Here is a 20,463-nt window from a genome sequence, read left to right as displayed (position 1 = left end):
ATAATCTGGAAACTAGCACAAACCAAAATTTTTACCACACAACCGGAAAAATATAGCCCAATTGTGCATGATCTAGCCCAACTGGCAACATTGGTGCCACAAACAATCCCTCACAGCTGGTATACACCCACACCACACCCATCCAGCACAGCCGTCACAGGACATGTGACCCTACTGATATAAAAAACCATGCACATATGCTCTATACCATTTTAAAGTTTAGAGTGCGTGGCCTCACTTGTCACTGAGTTAGTAGCACCGCAAACACTGAGCGAGTATACAACCTGCGATGATGATAGGTACACTTGTATGTCCTCTGCCATGGCGATATCAAGACTCAGTTCCAAATGTGAGACATGTTACCTTGCGGAAAGGAGCTGCATGATGTGGGGGTGCCATTACTGCAAAAAGGTGAGCAGTGAGTCCTGGGTGCACAGCAGCGGGCGTATACCTCTGGGCGGTGGGAGTGGATGGGGTGCAGCAGCCTGGATGCTTAAAGACGGCAGAGTGATTTAGGCGTACACACTCGTATATACTCTGCCACAGTGTCGGATTGGTAACGTGAGCACTGGTGCAATGCCCAAGGGACCGGTGCTGAGTTCCAACTGTGGGCTGCTTTTTGGAACAGTCTGAGGGGCAGATTTGGGCAGTGTCACTGTTGTTTGGATACAGCCTGCTGCCCAGTGGGTATCTGAATGGCCTTTCGGCAGGCAAATGGGCGTCATTACCTCACAATTAACAACAGGCAGAAGAATCACTTTCTTTCTCTCGCAGGGCCTCCCATTAATGTATGCATACCTAGCAGGGCAGGGAGCCTAAGCTGAAGTGGCCTCACTTGCTTTTAAGTCACCAGTGTAAACGAATCCGTGCATTTTTTTGTATCCCCCAACCCCCCTTTTTTTAATTAAAATTTCGCTGAAGCAGTGTTTTGACCAAAGACAATGTGCAAATGTGGGCCACTTTTTTTAGCGTTCCCGGGCCAATTTTGAATCCTAATCCAACCCTGCTCTTCCATTACTAATTCTATACTACCTTTAGATGTGGGTGCTTGAGAGTTCCACTACGTCGTGGCACGTGGTTGGAGACAGTGTGGTGGCGTAAAGGTAAGCTGTGACAGTTTTGTACATAGTGTGGGCACTCAGTGTCCCTCCTCATCTCTTTCTTTCTCTCCCTCACACTCTTTCTATCTCCCTCTTCCTCTTACACTGTTTGTCTCTCTTCCTCTCTATCTGTTTCTCTCTCTCTCACTCTTCATCTGTTTCTCTGTTCCTCTTTCTCACACTCTTTCTCTCACTTCCTCTCTCACTCTTTCTCTCTCTCTCGAATTTTCTCACTCTTTTGCTCTGTCTTCTTATCACTTTCTTTCTTTTTCTCTCTCACTTTCTCTCACTGTTTCTCTCTGTCTCCTGCTCACTCTTACTTTCTCTCTCTACCTCTCTCCTTTGATGGACGCATGACACACAATCTTATCTTGCTTTCTATCTAACAGGCTGTGAATCACGAATCGACGTTCACCCCACCCTTCCCCCCCCAAAGCTGAACGTGCGAAAAGTCCTGAACGAATGACAAAGTTGCTTCGGCGTGTGGTGGACCCTCCTCCACACACGCCGGAGGCATGAGGTGAGCAGAGAGACGTCTTTCCGCAGCAGCGGGCAGTCAGCTGTGGGCGGTGGGAGTGGATAGTGTGCAGCAATCCGGGTGCACAAGAGCGCACAGACACCTCCGAACAGTGGGAGTGGATGGGGCGCACCAGCCTCATTGAGCATTAGCAAAACAGAGAATTACGTGTGTGCATTTGTATGTACTCTGCAATTACTAATTCTATATTATCTTTCAGATCACTAAACTTGAGGGTTGCACTATCTCCCGGCCTTGGTTGGAGACACACTGGTGGCACAAAGGTGAGCTGTGAAGATTTTGTCCAGTGAAAACACTCCCTCTCCATCTCTTCCTTTCTTTCTCTCACACTTTCTCTTTTTCTCTGTCTCTTTCTTTCTTTCTCTCTTCCTCTCTCTCACTCTTTATCTCTCTCTCTTCCTCTCTCTCACACTGTTTCTCTCTTTATCTCTCTCTCTCTACCTGTCTCTCACACTGTTTCTCTCATTGTCTTCCTCTCTGTCTCACTCTTTCCCACTTTGGCTAGCTTCCTCTCTCTCACTCTTTCTCTCTTCCTCTCTCACTCTTTCTCTCTCTTCCTCTCTCTCTCTTTTTCTCTGTCTTCCTCTCTCTCACTCTTTCTCTCTCTTCCTCTCTCTCACACTGATTCTCTCTTTCTCTCTTCCTCGTATCTCACTCTTTCACTCTTTCTCTCTTTCTCTGTCTTCCTCTCTCTCACACTGTTTCTCTCTTCCTTGTAGCTCATTCTTTCTCTCTTCCTCTCTCTCACTCTTTCTCTCTCTGTCTTCCTCTCTCTCACACTGTTTCTCTGTCTTGTATTGTACTATTTCTCTCTTTGACTCTCTCACTCTTTCTCTCTTTCTCTGTCTTCCCCTCTCTCACTCTTTCTCTCTTCCTCTCCCTCTCGCTCACTTTTTCTCTCTCTCTCTATCTCCTTTGCTAGACGCATGACGCACCTTCTTATCTTTCTTTTTGTCTTGCAAGCTGTAAATCACAAATGGACCAGCGATGACGCGCCACTGCTGTACATAATTTTATTTGTTGTTGTTTTGTTTAAATAAAATGTTTTATATGTAAATCGATACATGACTAAGATTATTATTTGTCCAACCGCACAGGGACACTTCCGGGTCCAAGAAGGTTGTTGGGGGTATGCTGGTGATGTGGGAAGAGGGTGTGTTACCTGCTAATGTGGGGAGATGCAGCGTGAAAGGGTTATCTCTCCGGAATGTTTTCCAAAATGCCTTGGACAGATGCCAGCTGACGGACTGAATCACAAAATGACTTTTCAATGCTCATATAGTGTGACTTATGAACAGTTGGCACCCAGACTCGCAGAGGGAAAGCTGCGGCCCGTGGGCTCGACTCGCAGAGGGAGAACTACCGGCCATACGTTCCCAAAGGAACAGCAGTGTAGTAGCTCACAGAGGTAGAGGCACAGCAAAGTAGTAGCTCGCAAAGGTAGAGAGCCGCAAGCCAATGCACTGGCTTCTAAAGGCATAGCTGTGAAGTGGTGATATTGGGCAGACGGAGCGTGAAGGGGGTATATTTGTTATGTTATGTTATGTTATGGATGTCTTTTATAGCGCTCGGCTACTCCGAAGAGTGTCCCGGCGCTTTCTAACCCACAACAGACTGCAAAGGGCAGGCACAAAGAAGAAAAAGAGCAAGCAGATTACTGACCATAAAGCCACGTCTTCAAAGCCTTTCAAAAGGCCAACAAATTAGAAGTACTGCGAAGCGACAAAGAAAGAGTGTTCCAGAGCTGAGGCGCCAAGCGTTTAGCGTTTAGCGTCCAGTCTCGACTTCACAGATACAACTGCAGCCCTGAGAAGTCCCACCGGAACAGCTGCGAGCCCACCACTAGTTTGCAGAGGCAGACTTGCTGGCCCAATAAGGTTGTTTGGGGTATGCTGGTGATATGGGAACAGGTTTGTTACCTACTGATATGGGGAGAAGCAGCGTGAAAGGGGTATCTCTCATAGACAGAGCTCCGGTATGTTTTCAGAGTTGCCTCGGACAGATGTGAGCTAACGGACTCAATCACAAAATGCCTTTTCAATACTCATATAGTGTGACTTATCAACAGTTTGCACCCAGTCTTGCAAAGGGACACCTGCGCCCCAGAGCAACGTACCTTCTTGCAAACGTAGAGGTGGTAGCCGCGACCTAGTGATATGAGGAGAGGCAGCGTGAAAGGCATATCTCACACAGATGCCAGTGTTGCCTGGCAGAGGTAAAACTGCGGACCCAATGGCTTCTACACAGAGACATGGAAGCTAACGGAGTAAATCACAAAATGGCTGCCAACACTTCCTGGTTTCAACAGTTCACAGCCAATGAGATGCACGCTCGTGCTTGTAACCCCTCAGCCAATCACATATCAGAATTCTCAAATATCGATATCTGTAAAATGTGATATTTCTTAAAAGCTACTGAACAGATTTAAACCATTTAAACAAAAGCATGCTATCTGGACCACCACCTTTCTCCCTGCCAAATATGCCGTAATTCCGTTCAGTAGATTCACCTGTAGTCTTCTGTAAAGTTTCGTATCGAAACTGCATGCCGAAAACACATTTTGTGACCCCCGTTTCCTACATCATTGACCCCCAAACTTTCAACATAGGACCTAATCAAAAAAAGAGAAACTTTTTGGATAATTTCATAAAGATTCGGCAATCGACGCCAAAGTTATAAGCACATACAGGCCTCCAGGAGGGGGCTGCGCAACCCCCCTCCCAATATGAGTGAAGCCCCGTGGCTGCGCAAACCCCTGCGAGCCCCGCTATTATTTTTTAAGAAATGCCCCCAGAACCTGGCCCACCCAAGGGCCTCATTAAATTAAAATGAGCGACCCCAGTGCAAATTCTGCTGATTTTCATTTTTCAAAATACTTTTTTGGGCCCTGGGACCCCCTGAGCAGGCCTAGGGGGTCGGGGTGTTTCTACCCTGCCCACTTTCCTTGTTTTATACCTTTGTTTCTCTGTTTTCGGGTGACTCGCTTCTACCGAGCCACAAGATGGCTGCCAACACTTACTGGTTTGAACTACTAGCAGCTAATTACAGTGAAGCTCGAGCACGCGACTTAGGCTCCGCCCCGATATCGAAACTTTTATTTTTCTAATTTCTCAGGAACTACTGAACATATTTACACCATTTAAAAACAAGGTCACTTTCTGACCCAAAAACTACCTTTGTGCCAAATTTTGGGTAATTCTGTTCAGTAGTTTCGGCTGTAGCCTTGCACAAAGTTTCCTATGAGAAAATTATTTTTTGACTCTGATTTTTTGAATTTCTCAAAAACTACTGAACAGATTTACACCATTTAAAATAAAATTGCTTTCTGAACCAAGCTCTACCTTTGTGCCAAATTTGGGGTAATCTCGTTAAGCAGTTCGAGCTGTAGCTCATCGCAAAATTTCCTATAGAAATTAACATGGGGAAAATGCGTTTTGGGACCCCCCTTTTTTCACAGCCCCCACTTGACGAATCACCCCAGGATAGGAGCTGATCTGGATAGGCTTTTTTTGGGGAAAATTTCACGAAGATTCATCAAACGACACCAAAGTTATTAGCAAATCAAAAAATGCTTTTCCTATGGAAACTAGGTTCTAACTATACCTACTGGCGACCCCCGAGTGGCCTCTACCTGTTTCCTGATGGAGTGGGTGTTTGTGGATATTTTTGCGTCGACCAGAGACTGGCATCCGCTGCATGCAGCTCTTTGTTGGTTCAAGGGGATTGAATAGACTCCGGCCTGCATGAAGCTCTTTGTTGGTTCAAGGGGTTGAATAGACTCCGGCCCGCCCCGAAGCACACGCCTGCACCCTGGACGGCTGCGAGATGCAGCATATCACTGATATGGATAACAGGTTCACTGCAATTCTGTTTCACGATCCAGCCGGCAAACGTGCAATGAGGCTAGAACGCCAAGGGGGACCAGAGGAGAATCGGCGATTAAATCTGTGCTAAGACTCCAGATTAATAAACCCTGCACCTTACCAGCAATTAAGCCACTGCCGAGCAACACTCACCCAAGCCCACCGCATTTTGGGAACTGTAGTTGTGGCAGAACTACAGCAAGGTTGTACTTACTCGACCATTGGTCAGCAGACTGCCGCCAATAGCAGTGACTCTGGTGATTTAAAGGTGGGGGAGGAGTGACTCTTGGTAATACAGCAGCATCTGAGGAAGGCCGTAAAGGCAGAAATGCATCATGCACACGCTGTTTGAATTGAATTAAAGATTCTTCAAAGTCATCCCCCGAGTGGCCTCTACCTGTTTCCTGATGGAGTGGGTGTTTGTGGATATTTTTGCGTCGGCCAGAGACGCGTGAGAGGCCCCGTTCTGTGAAGAGGCCGGAGCTTCACTGGCATCCGCTGCATGCAGCTCTTTGTTGGTTCAAGGGATTGAATAGACTCCGGCCCGCCCGAAGCACACGCCTGCACCCTGGACGGCTGCGAGATGCAGCATATCACTGATATGGATAACGGGTTCACTGCTATTCCGTTTCACGATCCAGCCGGCACACGTGCAATGAGGCTAGAACGCCAAGGGGGACCAGAGGGGAATTGGCTAATAAATCTGTGCTAAGACTCCAGATTAATAAACCCTGCACCTTACCAGCATATTAAGCCACTGCCGAGCAACACTCACCCAAGCCCACAGTATTTTGGGAACTGCAGTTGTGGCAGAACTACAGCAAGGTTGTACTTACTCGACCATTGGTCCGCGGACTGCCGCCAATGGCAGTGACTCTGGTGATTTAAAGGTGGGGGAGGAGTGACTCTTGGTAATACAGCAGCATCTGAGGAAGGCCGTAAAGGCAGAAATGCATCATGCACACGCTGTTTGAATTTAATTAAAGATTCTTCAAAGTCATCCCCCGAGTAGCCTCTACCTGTTTCCTGATGGAGTGGGTGTTTGTGGATATTTTTGCGTCGGCCAGAGACACGTGAGAGGCCCCGTTCTGCGAAGAGGCCGGAGCTTCACTGGTATCCGCTGCATGCAGCTCTTTCAGCTTTTTGTTGGTTCAAGGGATTGAATAGACTCCAGCCCGCCCCGAAGCACACGCCTGCACCCTGGACGGCTGCGAGATGCAGCATATCACTGATATGGATAACGGGTTCACTGCAATTCCGTTTCACGATCCAGCCGGCACACGTGCAATGAGGCTAGAATGCCAAGGGTGACCAGATGAGAATCGGCGATTAAATCTGTGCTAAGACTCCAGATTAATAAACCCTGCACCTTACCAGCATATTAAGCCACTGCCAAGCAACACTCACCCAAGCCCACAGCATTTTGGGAACTGTAGTTGTGGCAGAACTACAGCAAGGTTGTACTTACTCGACCATTGGTCAGCGGACTGCCGCCAATGGCAGTGACTCTGGTGATTTAAAGGTGGGGGAGAAGTGACTCTAGGTAATACAGCAGCATCTGAGGAAGGCCGTAAAGGCAGAAATGCATCATGCGCACGCTGTTTGAATTTAATTAAAAATTAAGCCCTGTGCTGACTCACCCTGTCTCCTGGAATCCCCCAGCCCCTGTCACTCAAACTCCAGACAAGGAATACACAACCTAGCAGAGGCAGGCTTGGATAGTTAGGCAAGAAAATACCCACTTTCTAAAAGTGGTATTTTCAAACACAGAATGTTAAAACCAACTTCACTAAAATATGTATTTTATCATTCTGAGTTCAGGCATACTAAACTCGATTTCTACCTAGTTCCCTGAGTCAGTTAGGATTATAAGATGTTATAATCAAACTGCCCATTCTGGTCTATGGGGAACAGGTTACTTTGCAATAGTGCAAAACGAAAATGGCTGTAAATCACTATTAGGACATGCCGCACACATCAGGGCATGTCCTACTGTTTACTTACAATGCACCCTGCCCTTGGACCTACCATAGGGGTGACTAATATGCAGAAAAGGGAAGGTTTAGGGACTGGCAAGTGGCTACACTTGCCAGTCAACATGGCAATACCAGACTGCACACAGGCTTTGCAATGGCAGACCTGATACTCACTTTACAGGCTTCTTCTGTGGGTGGCACAACCAGTGCTGCAAGCCCACCAGGAGCATTTGATTTACAAGCCCTGAGCACACTCAGTACACTGTACTAGGGTCTGACAAGTACGCCAAACCATCCAATCATGTAGTCACTAATCCATACATCAATTTACCATAGGGAGCACTTGCACTGTGGCACTGAATAGCAGTGACACAGTGCCCAAAGCATCTATAACCAGCTAAAACATATGAGCCAACAGCAAAAAATGGCAGGGAGACCCACGCCAATGGTGCCAGGTCTAATGTGCAACAACAGCACAAACATTTAAAGTGAATTCACCACTGTGCCTATAAAGTTTAAAAAAGTGCCAAGGTGCATGCTTCTATGCCCACTATACACAGATCAGCACCCTTGTGATTAACGTCATCAAATAGCATGCCTCCCTATGTGGTTAACAACTGTGGACCAGAGTTCCTGAAACAAGAACCACAGTTAATCACAAGCTTTATTGATCATAAAAAAGTGTCTCTGAGTGAACAGCTCAAAACTCTACTGTTAATCCATACAGAGCGTACCTCAAAAAAATTCAACCTGCTAAGTCATGCCAATTTGATCGACACCAGAAGACGAACTGTGGTTAACAGAGACCATAGAAGCAGAGTTTGCCAAAGGTCTATACCACATTTACCATATTTTTGCAGAAAGTATGGCTAACAATCTTATACCTATTGTTCTATTATCAGTTATGCCAACTGATTTTTTTTTCTATCTATCCGTCAAACCCCCTCTCAGCCAGCCAGCCAGCCCAACTAGTCAGCCTAGCCTTCCAGCTTGGCCAACTCGCCCAGCAACTCGGCAGAGCTACTTGGCAGAGCAACTCGGCACCGCCTACAACCTATTGTCTAGTTTAGCCCCGTTCTCGGCAGCCAACTAGCCCAGCCATACTGTGTGGACCACTTCACAATCGCCATTTAGCCGGTCAGCCTTAAGTCGGTCACCTGGGAGAGCTTCACCAGACAGGGTGTTAGCTTAGCCTTTAAGCTCCGCCTTCTGCCCCACATTTCAACCAAGGTCATCAGCCTGGCCCATCAGCCTAGCCAGCCTGCATAGCAGTCCAACTTAGCCAGCCAGCCTACGTAAAAAATCACTGGTCAGCCAGTCTGCCAGTCAACTTGCCTCACAGCAAGCTGCCCAGCAGTTCAGTTACAAAAAAGTAAACTTAAAATTATTCTGATTGTGATCTTAGCCAAAAGGCCGAGTTTTGCCAACCATTGCCCGGACAAACAACTCTGCTGCAACAAATTCGAGTGGCTAGCATGTGCTAAATACCACGTGTTTCGATGTGTCTGCCTTATATGAAAATGTACGTAGTACTCTAGACTCCCAAATATACCAAGTGCTGCTTTCGGCCATCTTTAAGAGTTTAAATACCTCAATGTTGATAAGCGGAATTTGTGTCTTATACTATCACTAAAAGCCCGCATAGACACCATAGTGCAGATATAGTAAACCAAGATTCCTATCTACAAATATTTCACATCACGCATGGTTGGGCACCATAAGAAGAAACCGCCTCCCAACTAGGAGCGCAATGTGTAATCAGCTTCCAACATTGATAGCAGTCATGGTAGTCAGAAGCAAAATGCATTTTGTTATGTGGTCTGCAAAGCACAATTGATAGCCTGACCACCTTGGTCCATTGTCCCAACAGTAGATAATTACCTAGACACTCAAGGTCGACATGATTAAGAATGGCGCTGGGAGGGAGGAAGGCCACGCGGCACCGCCATGCTGGTGACGGAACCACTCCGTCACCAGCCACGGGTGGGCTGTGCTAATGACGGAGTGGTTCCATCACAGCCCCGCCCACCCATTAGAACGCGCCACACAGGCGCGAAATTAAAGCCGCGCAGGCGCGGCGGCCGGGCCGGGCCGTGACGGAACCACTCCGTCATTAGCACTGCCCACTCGTGGCTGGTGACGGAGTGGTTCCGTCACCAGCATGGAAGAGGTTAATGATAGATGGGCATCACCAAATAAAACGTAATATTTGTTCTGTCATGCAAAGCATAACATAATTAAGGAAATATTTAATACAGCATTCCTGCATTACACCATTATCAACAGACAATCATTTTATTATACAGGATACATAAGGTTGATGTTATTATATCCACAAAAAAACTCTATTTAGATGTGTACAAATCTTTGTATTGAAGAGTACTCTGTGTGCAGATGACAGTTGACTACTTGCAGATAGTAAGTATTATAAGCACATTGACTTATTAGACAGAATAGTCTCAGCATGGCAGTTTCTACATATTATAGAAGACACAATGTGTGCACCAGGTAATAACCTATGTACATGTGCTTCTTTTGATTTGGAAGATGGGCTGTCTGTAAAGTTTTTAACCAAAGTATGAAGGCTGCAGGTACCAGGATCTTTAGTGCCTTCAGGCCTTGGTTATTTTAAGCTCAATGTGTATAGGCTGCCATCCCCACACTGTGCATAGCCTTTGGACCCCATCCAAAATATATATATTATGGGCAGGGGGACATGCAGTACCCTCCCGACTATTAGTTGGCCTCAGGAACTCCATCCCCCTGCTTTTACCCTTGCATATTGAATCACTCATGAAATACTTGTTGCCTATGTGCATAGCATCCCAAATCACATTTGAAATGCCCTCATTATTGACAATACTGTGCACAGTAGGAGGGACAAGTTATACTTACCCTAGGGCACAAGTAATAGTTACTTGAGATAACTATAACCAGTGAATTTCCGTGGTTTGTTAGTTTGAAATGGTATGATGTTTTATGGAATATTTTCAGCTAACTATAACATCACTTTCACATTTGCTTATTTCATTGAATTTCTAAGGTTTTTTTCAATGCAAAATTAGATATTTTTACAATTCCTAACAATAGCATCATTATAATCTGAGTTTTTGTCAGTGAATTTCTAGGACTTTTTAATGTAAAATAAGATGTCCATCGCAATGTGTAGTGGGGGCCAACATTTCAAACTTAGTAAATGGAGATTTTAGGCACAAAACAGCTAAAATAAAGCTCTTTTGGGCTGTATGGTTTGGTTTGCTGTCCCTGCCCACGTTTCCCCTGCCTTCTGTGGTCCGTGAGCTGCCACTGCCCCTCCAGGCTTCTCAGAGTGGTCATCTTGCTTCCTCTGCTCCTTCCACCCTGGCCTCTATTGTCCGAGTTTGTGCTCCTAACCTCAGCCTCCCCATAGAGTTCTAATGAACAACTAGATTTCTAACATTCAATATTTATCACAAAAGTGTGGTTCTCCTGAAGTCATCTTTATGTAATCAAAACTTTAATACCTAAAGCATTTCCTTTAGAGATTATAACAATGAGGGGATCTTTTTCCCATAGAAAATATAGTTAGTGTTCTAAAAAACTAAATGAGGACACATTTTCTGAATTCTAAAATAGTCACAAAGCACTTGTCATTTTTTTGCTATATTTATGTTTTTTATCCAGTTGATAACTTGATTATGTGTTGCACTTAGGGGGGGAGGATGTGGTGTAATAGTGAGAGTTGAGGACTTTGCAACAGGGGAATGAGGCTCGAGTTCGGCGTCAGCTCAACATCCTGTGATTCTGGGCGTATCACTTAAACTCCCCATGCCTAAAACCAAAATGAACTTGTCCTTGTGCAATGCCTTCAGGTCGGGTCCCCGTTATATACAACTTTAAAAAACACACTTCAGTCATTCGGCTATACTTGGGCTACATTTAGGCGATATTTGTGCTATATTCGAGCTACTTTTTATCTGGTGGCCATCGTGGGAGACATTTCTGTTATGGTGTTTCCTAATTTTCTCATGTACCGCATTATCCTCATTAGGAAATGCTTTCAATTTGCCACTTCAATTCCATCCAAATGTAGATATGCCACACTTCTAGCATAAATGCAGAATGTTTGCGTTCTAGTTGCTCAATAGTATCCTGTATTAAAGCTGCAGTTGATCACAAGAGAGTTACCTGGCAGTCTGCTGCTGGTGTTGAAAGTGCATATTTCAGTCTGCACGTCGGAGTGTTTTAATAAAATAGATGAGGAATATACTTGAGAGATCATTTAAAATGTGTTCTAATTGTGCTTTCTACATCACTAACCATAATTTCTATGGCCAAATGAACTTCCATTTTGATCCTTTCTAAATTAAATGTTTTATATTTTACCAGTTTGAGTCAATCAAGATGGCTTCAGGACTGCCACACTTTTGTGAGACGTAAGACTATTAGCGCTCTAGTTGTTCTTTACAACACTCTGGGAGGTTACAGTAGAACACAGACAGTGTTGATAGATTGGGCTATTTCCCACACAAATGGGTGGCATATTTCCCATTTGTGCGGGGAAAAACCACAGCTAGAAGGGGGGTAATTTTTGGGGGTATTGTAGCCTGTTGTGTGCATATTTGTGGCTGAGGGAGCGCCGACAGACAGAAGTTCATCGTGCCCTGTAGGGCAGCATAGATGAAAAACAACCAGGCAATGGCGCAATCAGGTAGCCATGGAGATAATGGCGCATTTATGTTGACGCCTATCACTGACAGTGGACATGTCAGTAGCTAATGAGCAGGAATCACGCTGCATCGGTGGGACATGATTGGAGGACGATTGGACACATCACACAGCAGAATTAGTTCCCAAACACATGTGTGGGTGTAATTGCAAGCGCACCTGCTGCTGTTGATACCCTAGAATAGTGGTGCGCAGGGGTGTACAGTCTTTTTGGGTGACAGGGCCATCAACTTTGCAGCGCTTGAAAGTGCTACGAATGACGGCCCTGGCAATAATTTTTTGGCAACCCCCGTAGGGCTCTATTAAAAGAAGTCACTTGCCATACGCCAGCGACAGGTCTCTCAGGAGGCAGTTGTGGACTCGGATCTGAAATTTGGGGGATTTGTAGTTGTCATCATCGCGTCACTCACACTGGCTGTCTGTCACTGTCTCTCGTCATGACACTAGAGATACAGACAGTGAGTGAGTAACTGAGTGTGAGTGACCACCACCAATGCAATGTCGCAGTGGCAGCATCAGACTTTGAGACTCCTGACCGGGCCAGGCCGTGATTTTGCTGTTACTCAGAGTCTGTCAGTAGCGTCAGACCATGTGTAGAGAAAAATGCACAAATTCAGTAAGTGAAGTTAACAAGGGAGTAGGGGGCGGCCAGTATAACACCTAGCATTTATGTACAGTGTGAGTAAATACCTGCTGTGCTTGCTAAACTACATTGAATGATCCTGCCTAGCTTTCCCTGGAGTATCTCCCTCACAAAATGCTGCTACTGCTACCCTCTCTGTAACAGTGAGCATATCGGTTTGTTTCCTTACTGTTGTAATCGGTTCGGATGGAGGAGAATGTTCTCCTAGTAATGCCCACTCCATTCTATGGTCTACAGTAAATACACCTGGGTTGCCACCTTCTCAACCTTGGATTTGAAGTTTAGACCTCAGTGCAACTGAACATTAATGTAACAGTAACGTGTACTGAAACTGCGCTTAACTTTTGCTCTTGTGTTTGGAAATGGGATGGGATTGCGCAGCTATTTTCATGCAGATTTTGACTGCATATTTGGCCCAACATATATAATGCTTGGTCCGCAAGTGTAAATATCTTATCAGGCGAGCAGTTGCTGCTTTTCTTATCCAAAAACTATTTTGTACTGCTGTGCTTGCTGAGAGAAGTGTGGGAAGAGAAATAGAGAAGCATAGCTGCCAAGGTTTCAGATTATATGTGTGACATTTCTGTGTTTTCGGTGTGCTCATGTGTGACATTTGTTGACCATCAGTGCCACTGTAGTGAGTAGAAACAAGGAGATATGCCTTGTGCCATTGTGCACACACACCAAACAAGGTGCCTTATTTATGAAAGCCTTGCGCCACCGGTGCGTCACTTTTTCCCATGTTAAAAGTGACGCACCGGCGGCGCAAGGCCTTCATACATAAGGCCCAAGGTATGTATAAATGGAGCGCTGGCATTTGTTTACTTCAGACCTAGCAGTAGCAACGTGGAAGACATAACGCTGCTTTAGAAACACATTTATCTTGAATGCGATCAAATTAAAATGGTGCTCATATACACCACTATATAATACTGTACTTCAGGCATTTAATACAGCGGTCCAAACTAGCACTGGGCTGACATGGTTTATAGCCAATTCACCCGGGAAAAGTGCAAATACATGTCGCAGAAAGTAAAGTGCTACTTGCTATAAAGCTATGCAGGTGGACGGTACTAGTAACACAACACACTGTATTAAGAATAAGGATTCTGATTGACTTTCCCATAGTCAGACGAAGAAATGTGAAATATACATGCTTCTCAATTTACTTCATTTAACTTTTGAAAAACCACATTTGAACCGACAAACATCAAATGTACTGTTCTGCTTCTACAAAGATTGTTCTACTACTTCCCTCAGACTCAGCAAGAAGAGACACATGGGCGATATTGCCTCATGTTTATGCTTTATGCTTATTTATGTTCATGCTTGGCATGTTTCACGGCTCCCTCTCTCTGGAGCTGCAAGGAGTCTTGGGCCTAAAGTTCTTCGACGGACTGGGTAAGGGGGCAATGCAATGGGCTGCAGCAGAAGGCAGCAATTCAAGCTTTGCCTGAGCAGACCGACGGTCACAGCAAACCTCTCTTCACTACAGGGTCTTTTACTTTGGCTGGCAGGCGGCACTGGCACTAAATAGTTAAATAAGTTGTGTGAATAACACGCATTGCACTACTTTTAACCCCTTCCCTGCGCCGCGAATTCCGCTGTGGCACGGGGGTAGGGGGTGAGCGCGGCGCTTCGGTGCTCATGACGGCTCCGCACCGTCATGAGTCACGGGCGGCGTGGTCTCCTGATGGCGTGCTTCCGTCATGACCAAGCCCGCTCATTAATTTGCCCGCAGAGGCGGGGAATTAGTGCCGTGTGGGAGGAGCGGCAGCGGCATGACGGGTCCACGCCGTCATTAGCACACGCTGCCCATGGCTCATGACGGCATGGAGCCATGCTCAGCGGGGAGTTGGCTGCAGGGTTTGGAACGCGGCAAGGTCCTGGAGTGGTCTGGTGAGCAAAAGAATGATGGATTTACCCAGATCTCTTGACCGGGGGAGAATGTTTTGATTTGTTCTGCATCCCATCCATCAATTGTGTGTCTTTTGCTTTCTCACCCTAAGTGCGCCTGGTATGCCTAGACATAGGTCCCAGGCTCACTGTGCCACTGGATTCAAGCAAACCTGGCCGAAGAGGGGTGAAACCCCGAAACCGGTCTTAAGATGCCTGTTTCTGGTCCAGGGAGGACCTGGCTTGGCAGTTCGGGCTGAACTGTTCCCATGAGGCACAGGGTCCTGACTGATTTGCATATGGCCAGGACTAAACTGGGGTGGCATGGTGAGTAAAAGAATGATGGATTTAAATCAGATCTCTTGACTGGGGAGAATGTTTTGATTTGTTCTTCATTCCGTTCCATCAATTGTGTGTCTTTTGATTTCTCGCCCTAAGTGTGACGGGTATTCCTAGACGTAGGTCCGGGGTTCACTGTGCCACTGGATTCAAGCTATAATGGTTGAAGAGGGGTGAAACCCCAAAACCGTTCCGAGGTTGCTTGTTTATGGTCCAGGGAGGACCTGGCTTGGCAGTTCAGACTGGACTGTTCCCATGAGGCACAGGGTCAAGACTGATTTGCAAATGGCCAGGTCTAAACTGGGGTGACATGGTGAGCCAAAAAATGATGGATTTAACCCAGATCTGGGGGAGAATGTTTGATTTGTTCTGCATTCCGTCCATCAATTGTGTGTCTTTTTTGCAAGTTCGGCAGCCAACATTTTTCCAAGTAGCCAAGCGCACACTACGTGCGGCACATCCCCCAGGGTCATGCTTATAAATAAAGGAGAGATGACGCACGTGGCCAACCTCTCAGGCTGAATCACAGCAACAAGGACCATGTCCCCTGGTGACTGGCAGCACTTAGATGGAGAGGGGGCTATGCGACCCGCTTCCCAGGTCGATTGTGGCCCAGGGACTCCACCGACCAGGGCTAGGCACCTTGTTCAAGGGGGAAGGGGCATGCGGCTCCCCTCCATGAGTCAATTTCAGATGCAGGGACCCCCATCCCCCAGGGCCCAGCAAAATTGTAAAGGGAAGGAGGCATGCCGCCCACTCCCTGGGCTGATTTTGGCACCGGGAATCCCAACCCCTGAGGTGCAGCACCTTCAAGTGAGTGTCATTGTGCCCACCCAGGGCATCCACCATCCAGTTGTTGTGCCCACCCAGGGCCCCCACCAGCTCTTTGCATTCAGCGGGAGCCGGCACTGCTCACAACCGCAGGGAGAGAGGAATATTTAGATTGGGTACCCTGCCCGGCCACTCCCAGCAGGCAGAGGTATTTTTGAGGCTCATGCCAGCTGGGAGTAGACTTTGTGATTGCTCCCATTTGGTGGGATATTTAAAAACTCCTACCAAGCCAGAGCAAACACTGGCTTTCCTGCCCAGGCTGCTGCATTCAGGGAAACTGCTGTGTACTGGGTGTGGTAACCCCAAGACATAGCTGCTACGCCGGCCCCAGGGGTGGGCTTCCTGGGCCAATAATGGCTCAGGGAGGGGACTTTGTGGTCCTCCTTCCTTGAAGGAATCGGCCCTGGAGTGTGGGCTCTTTGGGGACTTTTCAGGCTCAGGAAAGGGGGCTGCTTGGTCCACTCCCCATGAAAATTTGTATTGCCTGAAGTTGGGTTCCCTGGAGCCTCTCAAGGCATGAGGAGTAGGACCGCATGGCCCCCCTCCCAGTTAATAATACGATTGGCCCGAGGGATGAGCTCCCCAGGACTCTATTGACTCAGGAAGAGGAGCTGCACATCCCCCTTACCATACAAATTGTTTTTGGCCCTGGAGTTTGGCTCTGGAGGCTCAGGCAGCCACTCTCCCCTTTATAAACACAACCCCATGTGGGCTCCCCGGGGCTTATAATGAATACAAGCATCCCAGCCTCCATTTTATTATTTTTTTCTTCTTTTCATTCCCAAGAGAGTCTTGTGGGATAATCACATTTTTTGCCGCTCTTTTTCTGTACTAAAGTTGCATTAACTACAATGAAGTTGGTTCACTATTGTTCAGGTCGTACAGTAAAAGCGTAGTTGAAACAACATGACGCAGTACTACAAAGCCTTATCCCAATTGGTAATCACACCATATTACCACTACTTTGCCTCATAGATTGAACAACAAGACACTTTCTAAATGATTGCAAGAAATACTGTATTGGTGCTCGTCTTTATTCTACGCTTTCCAATGAAACGATATAATACAATGCACGTAATACAGAACTATGCCTTTAATCACTTGTTTTTGTAACTGCACTGTGATCAAAACTTGCATGCTGGAACTTACCACATTTTTCTTCTGAAATGCAGAGCTCAGAATCTGTGCGATGGAGAATTGTTCCGTTTTTACACACGCAGTCTTCTCTTAAATATGAGCATGGAGAATCTTCATAAAACCACTTATTCAGACATGTTTTAGCTGCGCAGGGCTGTACGCACGCCTGGTATTCCTTTCCTTCTGGGCAAACTAGGGCTGTCAGACACCAAGACAGGCAGATTATTAATACTTGTGATATTCTACAATACATATCTAATTTAATCTTTGGAGACATCATAAACTCACAGTTCATACATTTTAAAATGAAAGCATTTGCCATGTGAATTAATGCTACAATTCAGTTCGATTAGTGCAAACAGAGTGTTGTGACCAGTCCTGGGGTTTCTGAACTGCCTGTCCCCATATTAATGTATTGTAATCTTTCCAAAGACTAAGGACACAGGCCTCGAAACCACCAGAGCAATACGGTGGCTCAATTCAATTTACATTATATTAATAAGGGCCATTCAGTGCTGAAGAGGTGTCTCAAATGATCATGTCAGAACATCTCTTTAAGTTTTTAATGATACGAAATATATTTATAAATATTAAGGTAATTATAATAGATATATGGTGTAAAGCAATAAATACTGGTTACAGTAACGAGAATTGGTAAGTACATTATATAATATATAAAAATACAGAGTATTTATTTAAATTGATAACAATGAGCTTCCGCAAAGTATTAACTATATGTTCATAGCAATATAACAGGTGTTTGGACAAAATACTGAGCTATAAATATCGGGAGAAACAAATATCAGAAAAAAATATCATGACACAAAAATAACATGATGCAAAAATATCATTGTCGAGGGGCGTGGTCATCTGCCGTAAGAAATGGCCGCGCAGTAGCTTAGCTCCGACACACCACTCCCGAAAATCCGATCTAAAGACATCATGCCCGAGGTAAAATTGCTGTAAAGAAGACCATCTAGTCCCCAAAAAGTGCGGGTCCTAATACACCGAACGCCGTCCAGATTAGGCGAGTGCCTGCTGTGTTTCATCCGGACCTGGGCCCCATCGCATGGGAAGCGAAGTGCACCGCAGCACTCTCTGGTCGCCCGACAGCAAAGACACCGCAAGAGTGGTAAGACATACTACTTATCACTTGCTGGAGGGGGCAGCGCACCAATCGTCAGTATCCATACCTGCCCGGGTCTGTGTCTGACCCCCGCGACTGCCTGGGAGATCATCACACTCTGAAGACTCCCCATAACGACCCATCGCAGCCAACGGCCGTCATCCGCCCTGCACTCCAATGCTTATGTGTGGCGCCTGAATGATCCTGCCAGCACTGCGGTGCAGTAAAAGTGTGTGTGTCCCTTCAACACAGCCTGGGGAGTGACCGCCGCGTGTGTTTTTCCCGAACTGGGGCTTTCAAGGTGGCAGATGCAAAGTGGCCACTGGGCCTCCCGGTTGATTGCCAGCGATGGAACCGTGAGAGCGGCTAGAACAAAGGAGGGGACAATGCACTGGCAACACTACCTCGACCGGCTCCCTTGACTGTCTGGCCTTCACAACCACCGGGGAAACATCAAACCCTGCAGGTGTCTGCCGGAACACGAGGAGGCCGGAACAAGATTCTCTTTGACTCTCGTGGGTGGCGCCCACACACATGGCAGAAACCGAGGGGCGCTGACACACCACCATCAACCTGGGCTGCTGGTGAGTGAAAATCACAGTGGGGGCAGGAGTTGCCACCAGCAAGACAGTGCTCCTCCCTCTGTAGTGTGCATAACCAGGACTGTGTTCCCCTTTGGTACAGGCTTACTTGGTGAAACCGGACTGGTCAGACAGGGCCTTGACCCTCAAGCAGGCTGCAAGGAATAGCCAACGCAGCCCTATTTTCTCCTTTGGCAGTACCACACATGCTGAGCACACCATGGCGAGTGGCCGGGGTGGGCGTAGTGCACTCCAAACAAAATTTGACAAGTATGCATGGCAGAAGGGCCAGGAAGAAATGCAGGCCAACTTGAAATCCACTGGGGACCAACCAGATCCCACGTTGCAAGACATCCTGGCGGCCATAAAGACCGTACACACCTCTCTAGAATCTAGAATTGACACAGTCACTTCAGAGGTCTCCCTGATCAGGGCTGATATGCAAAACAGGAACAACCACATCAAGGAAGCAGAATCCACAATTAAGGACGTAACAACTGATACCACCCTCCTCAAACGTCAAGTCACAAATCTCCAAACCAGCTAAGAGCTGCTAGAACACCAACTCGACAACTATGAAGGTAGGATGTGACACAACAATATCTGTATTCTTGGGGTGCCAGAACGAGTGGAGTAGCAGGTGGCATACCTATTTGTGGAGGACCTAGTGCTGCAACATCTTCAACCCAAAGGGCTGTCCAAATACTTCTCTATTGAAAGAGGGCATAGAGTACCGGGCGGAAGATCCAAACCCAGCGCACCTCCCATGACCATCCTGTCAAGAGTGTTAAACTTCCACGACAGAGACATAATACTTCACATAGCAAGAGTGGCCCCACCGATCACCCTTGAAAACTGTAAAATAACATTATTCCCTGATTTTACACTGAGAGTGCAAAGGCAACGCTGTAGCTTCCCTGAGGTGACTCACGCCCTGCAAGACCAAGAAATCAAGTACGCAATGTTGTTTCCAGAGAAACTGCGCATTGTGTATGAAGGGAAAACATGGTTCTTCACTAGTCCAGAAGATGTATGGAACTGGCTCACTGGCTGGCGTACGGTTGGCAAGCGAAATCATGGCACTGTGGTACTGGAAATAAAGAGAGAGTAGGCCGCCAAACAGGACCTCTGAATGGCGTCACGACGGCAAGAAGTCCATCAGAACACCAACAGGCAGAAGGATCTAGGTGCGAAAGTAGTCACAATTGACGAGGTTTGACTTTCATCGCCTATGCATGGCACAGTTCACCTTGGCACTGATCTGCTTTATAATGTGACTCAGAGTGCTTGGTACTACTGCCAGATGCTTCACGGATATCACTGCTACCTACTGTGGGGTATTGTTTTTTGTTTGTTACCTATAGCATGATGTACACGAACAGAAGAAAATAGTTTATGCCTCAGGGAGTGGAGTTGGTTCACATTCCCCAATATTCTAAGGGAGGATAATAGGCATTCTGGCTTGGAGGGAGAGGGGCATTTTGGGGCGGGGGGTTTGTTTATATCGTTTTTGTTGTTATATCGTTGTGATAGCCGATGGGGAAAGGGACACCATTAAGAGAAACGCAACCCGCGCTATCTGAACCACTATACCAGCAATTAACATCCACACTCATGCTCTGGGCGAGTAGCGCCCTAAGACACCCATGTGCACTATGACCAATCTTAACGTGAATGCTCCATATGATCACATGGAATGTCAACAGGCTGGGGGATAAATTGTAAA

The 20,463-nt window shown here is 46.6% G+C and overlaps 1 protein-coding gene across 1 annotated transcript in view; it reads right to left on the bottom strand.

The window, feature by feature from the left end:
- OTOGL (otogelin like) overlaps positions 1-20,463 on the bottom strand; it is a 1,067,300-nt gene that overhangs the window by 145,939 nt on the left and 900,898 nt on the right. The window contains exon 44 of the mRNA XM_078649280.1: positions 17,043-17,228. Within this exon, the coding sequence (XP_078505406.1) occupies positions 17,043-17,228 (186 nt within the window). The remainder of the gene's footprint in view (positions 1-17,042; positions 17,229-20,463) is intronic.

The sequence above is a fragment of the Lissotriton helveticus genome, chromosome 1_1 (assembly GCF_964261635.1).
Source record: "Lissotriton helveticus chromosome 1_1, aLisHel1.1, whole genome shotgun sequence".
In the NCBI taxonomy this organism is placed as follows: Eukaryota; Metazoa; Chordata; class Amphibia; order Caudata; family Salamandridae; genus Lissotriton; species Lissotriton helveticus.
The sequence above is the reverse complement of the archived record's forward strand: the minus strand, read 5'-3'. Positions and strand labels throughout refer to the sequence as shown.